The sequence below is a fragment of the Cebus imitator genome, unplaced genomic scaffold, assembly GCF_001604975.1.
Source record: "Cebus imitator isolate Cc_AM_T3 unplaced genomic scaffold, Cebus_imitator-1.0 Scaffold85, whole genome shotgun sequence".
NCBI lineage: Eukaryota > Metazoa > Chordata > Mammalia > Primates > Cebidae > Cebus > Cebus imitator.
This window is the reverse complement of record NW_016107400.1, coordinates 6,133,034-6,140,055: the sequence shown is the minus strand read 5'-3', so window position 1 is coordinate 6,140,055 and position 7,022 is coordinate 6,133,034. Positions and strand designations below refer to the sequence as shown.

Below are 7,022 nucleotides of genomic sequence, written 5' to 3'. Positions count from 1 at the left end.
CCTTCCCGGCTCCTGGGTCTTTGTAGCTTGTGGCTAAATCTGTAGCTCCAATCTCAGTGTTTTACAAAACATGTCCTTGAAGGCTGAATGGCCAGGTGGGGTTGCCCAAGGCACTGGTCAGGAGGTGTGAATACAGGGAGGCAGCTTCCCCTCCAACATGTGGAGAGGCCAGGGCCGACCCAAGGAGCAGACCATGCCAATCTAGTGGGAGTGTGGCTCACTGCCACCCCGGTCACCGTCACCATTACAGAGTCAAGGTCAGCTGTTTCAGCAGAGAATAAATTTGGATATACTTAAAGCCAAATAAGACCATAACTGGCAAAGAAATGGCTTTGGCCCCAATTCCAAATGTTGGTTAATCCCCAGTGTGAATTAGGTGCTTGAAGAATTGGAAGGAAAAAGAGACGCAGTTAATTATCAAACTTTAATCGATAGACTAATCTTACAGGATAAACAATAAGACAGCTAGTCAAGGTTACACTTTAAAAAAAAAAATCCAGCAGCGCAAATCTAATAGACTAAATACGTTCATCTCCTCCCAAACAGGCATTTGATTTAAAAACAGAAACCAGAACAGAGCGTACACCACAAGGAAACATGGTACTCACATATATTGTCAAATAATTCTGCAGAACTCTTTAAGGAAAAAAAAGGTTCTTAGAAATTGAGAAAGCAGTAGAACCACCCAGCCTGGCAGGTCAATCTACCAGATGTTCTGCATCTGAGAGGGTTCCCGACCACCTGTAACTTCAGAAAGGCCGCCAGGCACTATTACGAAGGAAACAGGTGCCGATCCTAACTGGAGATGACTTTATCACAAAGCCTTAAGACAAAGGGACCATCCTTTTCCAAGACAACAGGTGTGAACAGAGGCAAGGAGCGAGAGGAAAGGGCTCCCTCAGCAGATGGGTGGAAAGCAAGCCTGCCCTTGCACGGCCCTTGGCACACTCAATCTACCCCTTTTCCCTTCTCTGCCCCTGGCAAAGAAAGGCTGGGGAAGTGCAAGAGCCCAGAAAGGCTCCTCCAGGCACATGGTTAAAGTAAGAGTAAGAGGAAAACGAGCCCCTTCTGGGTGAAATATGGCAACTTTTCTGAGACATGGCAACGAGGCAGAGGTAATCTCTTTGGCCCTCATCAGGTAAAGCAGCAACTAAGGAGCCTACTCAGGGCCTCACGCGGGCCCCTTCTATGTCCACAAGAAAGTGCATCCTTAGCTCAGTTCAACTTCAATTAAAAAGAGCTAACGCTACTTGCAAAAGGCCCATTATAGATTCAAACACCTAATACCAAAGAGTTCCAGCAACTCGTGAGTCTGTCTACGTTCTGTGATCTGAAGCAGAGCTGATGAAGACCTGGCTCACAGGGTCACGTTCTTCTACCAAGGCGCCTCAGGGAAAGAAAGAAGGGCATGATGACGTCTGTGAGCTAGAACCTGCGGGAGGATCACGGGACAGATTCTAGAAGAGAAAGAAGCCCCTCAGGAGGCTCCGAGAGGTGTCCAACGTTTAAGAGACAGCCACCACCCCCATCTCTAGCTTTGACTCAGCACTGTTACAGTCACTCTCCGGAAACCAGCTCTTCCTTTATCCACCTGCATGCCCCCTGCCACAGTGAGGGAAAGATCCGGTCCTCTCTGACAGTGAGGAAACTGTATAGAAATTATCCTGAGGAAAAAAAAACACTGTGACGCTACCTAAGAGAAAGAGTATTTCAATTTGCTTACACAGATTTAGTCAGTACACTCTGGACTGTAAGAAATATATGAAGAGACTGCTCACAGAACTGAGTAAACAGCGAAAACTACTGTGGCCCAGACACGGATCGCAAACACTTCTCCCAGTGGCTTCTGGTGGTATGTCTGCTGTCCGAGAGCTTCCAGCAAGGTCTTCCATGCGGACAGGGGGGGAAGCCACAGAGCTCAAGATTGTTGAAGCTGATTTAGTGAGCTCTGTAAAGCAATACTCAAACAGCTCCGTACGAAAAGGTGTCATTTACATTATTATTTATATATAGTATCTCGAAGTAAGGAAAAAAGCACCATTTTACTGAAAATAAAAAGGCTCACACAGGCTTTGGTCCTCTTGAAATGACACCAGCCTGAGTGAGAAGCAGTTGGCCCCTGGGGAGCGGGGAGATGATGGAACGCTCGTTGTCACTGGCAAGAAGGGAGGCCAAGTGGCCCAGTGAGCCACAAGAACGGGGCAATAAAGGGGAGCAGGTGGAGGGGCCTCGGAGAGTAGCCAGGCCAGCCTGGGGATGGAGCCGCCTGCTCTGAGAGATCAAAAGGAGGCATGTGGCACTGTCAGGGCAAGTCTCTAGGACTGAGGCATTGGCAAACAAAAGGGGCAGTGTCTGACCCGAGATGATGTTCTACTTAATGCATCTCATTTCCCCCGAAGCCCATCACCTGCAGACAGAGGCTTGGACAAGTAGCTCAGACACACTCTTTTCCCCAGGAACTGCAGGCCGACAAGGACAGAAAAGCTGCAATGGTCGCTCCTTTTTCAAGGGATGAAAAACAGGCAGTTTCTTGGATGCTGCACTTCACAAATGTACTAATTGCCCCCAAAAAAGCAGAGAGTAGATTTTCCTGCCTAGATGCATCACTTGGCATTGACTACACCATAGAAAGGAAGAGTCTGGCTATGTGGGCTGGATTCCTGAACTACGGCTTAGAAGGGAAGGGTGTAGAAGATCATCAACTGGCTCACAAGGAATAGTCATCTTGGGCGAACACATGCTAATACGTTTCACAGAATGAGGGGTGACAGCCTAGAATTCAAAATGTGACATTTGGAACATTTCTCGCCAAACCTTACTATGAGAGCCTGCAACCAGTGAGAGGAGAACTGCAAAGACGGCAGCAGAGAAACAGCAAACAGCACAAAGGAGATCATTTACCAAGAGACTTTCCCTCCTGTCAGAGGCAACCAAGCCAGAAGGAGATGACAGAAGTTCACATGTACAAAGAACAGAAGGGCTAAAACCAGAAGAGGGTGAGCTAATCATGAAAGCAATTTATCCCATTCGTTGTTCAATAACAACGGCCAACCTGCTGGGGTCAGATGTCTTCTTCTCGTGAAAGGCAGCGTCTCTGAACCTGGGATAAAGGACACTTGAACTGAATGGATGAGCAGAAGGACCCAATGGAGAAGCGTAATTGAAATCATCCTTGGACTGCTTAAGAATTTCTTGAAAACTTCCAAATAAAGAAGGTTATCTGGATCTGCAGCTGTATGGCTGTATAGTCTATCTCCTACCTGGCTCCTCCTAGAAGAGGCCTCTGTCTGCCTCTTCTGCCTGGAAGCTGGGGTTTTTGAGAGGCACAGCCCAGGCACAACCATGCCGGGCTGGGCCTCTAGGCCAAGCTCAGTGAGGGGTGCAGACAATCATCCAACCAGCAATGGAACTCCTTGGAGATTGAGGCCCAAAGGGCAAGACGTTTAGACAGGAGTCACTGGGAGATACTCTGCTGCTCAACGAACACCACAGCAAGTGTGAGAGCTCCCTGCCCAAGACCGAGCAGCTCTTCCTCTCCCACCGTGCGTTCACAGGCAGCAGCAGCACGGCGGGAGGGAGCCCAGGAGAGGAAGCATCGATGAGGTACTAAAAGAGGAACTGATATCTTTGGGTTCTTAAAACAAAAACTCAAATTGAGGAAGCAAGAGAATTAAAAAGGGAAAGAATTAAATCTGAATCAATGGACAGAAATATATGGCTTACTAACCCCCCCACATTTTGCATACAATTTTATACAAAAAAGGGAAAAAAAACCCCAACTAATCACAAGGCAGTCCAAATGTTTGCAACCAAAGATGTACGAAAATATTTCAATTGAAACTGCTAAAAAGAAAAAAAAAAAAAAAAGCTTTTGATCATTCCCTTGTCAACATAATTGGCAGATCTACTCTCAAACACACTTAAGAGTATTCCACACAACATGTTCGGAATTCAGATTTATTGATTTCCATCGTATGGACTTTAAAAATGGTATGAAGCTGACTGCAAGAAAGGGAACTGGTAATTTTAAGTTAAAATTAAGCTAATGGTGAAAGTACATCACCTCTGGCTTCAGTCACCACATCACCTTAGATTGAATATAGATTTTTTGTGAACAAAGTTCCAGAACTCTGAAATCCAGGGATGCTGCAGGCCTCTCCCGGCAATGTCCTTCACTTTGGGTCAGTCTCCTGGGCCAGAGGTGAAAGTGCTTTCAAAAATACTGCCATTTCCCCAGCACAGTGTCTTTGATTGCATCCACATATTGAGTTGGAACCCAGTACACCCAGTAGTAAGAGGCTTCTGTGGGGCCCAACTGAAACGCCTGGAAAGGAAAAAGGAAAACCAAGCGGTACTTCAGAGGTTGGGAGACCAAGCAGGCAGAACAAAAATGGGGGAGGGTTGGGATGTGAGTTAATTAAAAAGGGAAGAAAAACCAAAACTTTGCACATAGGGAGCATTCTCCTAACAAAAAAACAAAAACAGGCAGGGTGAGGGTTACGCAGAGCCAACCCTAAAGCAGCGGTTCTCAAACCTGAGTGAGCATCAGAGCCATCCAGACTGCTTATTGGAACATGGATCAGCACCTCCACCCCTACTAGAAGTTTCTAATTTAGGGAGGTCTCGGGTGGGGCCTGAGAAACCAGCAAGCTCCTAGGTGATGCAACACTACCGATCCAGGGACCACGTTTGAAAACCACTGCCCTAGAAAACCTGTCACACATGCTCAAGGGAACAGGTGTTCACTGCAGCACTGTCTGAAACCACAAAAACCTGGGAACAACATACATATCTATCAGTAAAGAAATGCATAATTCAAAGCGACAAGGCCTAGAGTCACACCAATACTGGGATTCTTTTTAAAGAGGTATCAACTGGGTCCATATGGATCTCTGACAGATTTTTTTTTTCTTTCAACAATTAGAGGAATTTAAAGAGGAAAATGACAGATTCTTATGTTGAACCGAAGATAAGAAAGTTGTGGAACAATACATATACCATGATACCATTTACGAAAACTGGAAGCACGAAATAATACTCCCATCTTGTCATGGATAAATGAAAGAATGTCCGTGTAAATAAAAGAATGAATAGATGGGAAGGAAGCACGTGACACATGACAATGGTAATGGGGGAAGGGGAAGACAGTGGGGCCATCGTTGCTATGAAGAAACTATTTCTTTTATTTAAAAAAAAATTTAAGTCAAGCTATAAAATATTGATAATTACCACTTCTCAGTGATGGATATATGAGTTTGTGACAGTTATTATTCTCTGTCCTTTTCTGTAGTTTATTTTTTCTGACTGGAGTCTCGCTCTGTTGCCCAGGATGGAGTGCAGCAGTGCAATCTCAGCTCACTGCAACCTCCGCCTCCTGCATTCAAGCGATTCTCCTGCCTTAGCTTCCCGAGTAGCTGGGACTACAGGCATGTGCCACCTTGGCCAGCTAATTATTGTATTTTTAGTAGAGACGAGGTTTCACCATGTTGGCCAGGCTGGTCTCGAACTCCTGACCTCGAGTGATTCATCCCCTCGTCCTCCCAAAGTGCTAGGATTACAGGCGTGAGCCACTGCGCTCAGCCTCTTTTCTGTATTGTAAAAACATTTCTCTAAAAATGAAAAAGCACAGCCACAGTTTTCCAACTGTGAATGATGACACATTAATGGAGCTAGAGAAATGGCATCTGGACAAAGAGGAAAGTCAGTACTTTCATTAGGACAAAGGTAAAGGTGTTTGGATAAGAGAAGGGGGCTAATTAGAACTATCCTCTGCCAGAAAAGACTTGAGAGAAATGAACATTTCAGTGAAATACTAAGTCATTACCCATCCATACCAATGTCCAAAACAGTCTACTCAACTTCCTTGGACTCCGTACCTCCAGGCTGCTTTCAAACCCCACAGGGTGCGACTGGCAACACAAATTACTCAAAAAGGAGTGGTGGGACTCAGTTAAAAACATTCAAGTCCAACTGTTAAAACAGAAAATAATAACTGACCAGGTCAAACCAATCTGTCTGCAATCCTTGTAATAAAGACTGCAGAGACAGTAGGGGTGGAAGGGCTGCCAGGGGGCCTGAGAGAAGTCCCAGTGATGTCATCATCACTTCCAGAAGCCAAAACCCCAGAAGCCCTGCAGCCTAGGACCTACACTCCCAGCTACGGCCTTGCTAGCAGCACTGGGCAGGACAAGGACAGGGCTGCCTCCCTTCCCCACCATACTTTAAGCCCCTGTCATTTTTTCTATAGCAAGAAAATCTTCCAACACATCTAACTTGGTAACCCACAGGTCAAACCACTAGCTCCTCCTTCTCCCTGGGATGGGGCCGATGTGGCTTCATCCCTGTGGAATGCACACTGAAAGGCCTGCCCCCTGGAATGAACAAAGGCAGGAGGCCCCGCCCTCACACCACAGCTGCTCAAGCCAGGTCCAAATGGCAACTGCAGAATCAACTTTGTTGCCAATGTGGCCTCTGCAAAGAGTGCTGGGAAAATTCTGGAAACTTTGCCTAAGCTGCTCATTTTATCAGATGAATAAAATTTTTGCTTCGTTCTGCATACTTGCAGATGGCCTCCAAACATTCTGTCTCTCCACAGAGCAGCCTCTGCAGAACAGATGCTCCAGAGAGCCTGTCCTCCCCACCAGGCCCTCAACCACTGTGCCTGGGAAGAGCGGCATCATTATTACAGAAAACAGGATGTCTGGAGCCCTCACCAACACCAAGGCTAGGGGCAGGTTTTGTTTTACATGCAAGATAAAACTTTTAATGAAATTCCACAAACCATTCCTCCTCTTTTTATTTTCCTGGTCTAAAAGCAACACATTGCAAGAGGGAGGCAAAAGAGACTTTTCTAAGAGGTAAGAGAAGACACATCCTCTTTAAACTGATGGAAGGTATGTGTGTGTGGGGGGGTGTGTGTGCAAAAGAAACAGAACTAGGAACAGAGACCATGGATTAAGGTCTAAGTAGATGAAGACAACATGAGGGTCTTAAAACAGTGCATCTTCTAGAGACTACGTTTT

The 7,022-nt window shown here is 46.0% G+C and overlaps 1 protein-coding gene across 3 annotated transcripts in view; it reads right to left on the bottom strand.

Moving 5' to 3' along the window:
- Window positions 1-407: 407 nt before the first annotated feature.
- Window positions 408-7,022, bottom strand: part of UBFD1 (ubiquitin family domain containing 1) — a 17,157-nt gene continuing 10,542 nt past the window's right edge. For all 3 annotated transcript variants that reach the window (XR_001826944.2, XM_017534396.2, XM_017534395.2), the window contains one exon: window positions 408-4,324. Coding sequence is in view for 2 of the 3 variants with exons in the window: in XM_017534396.2 (XP_017389885.1) it covers window positions 4,173-4,324 (152 nt within the window). In the remaining variant the exon portion in view is untranslated. The remainder of the gene's footprint in view (window positions 4,325-7,022) is intronic.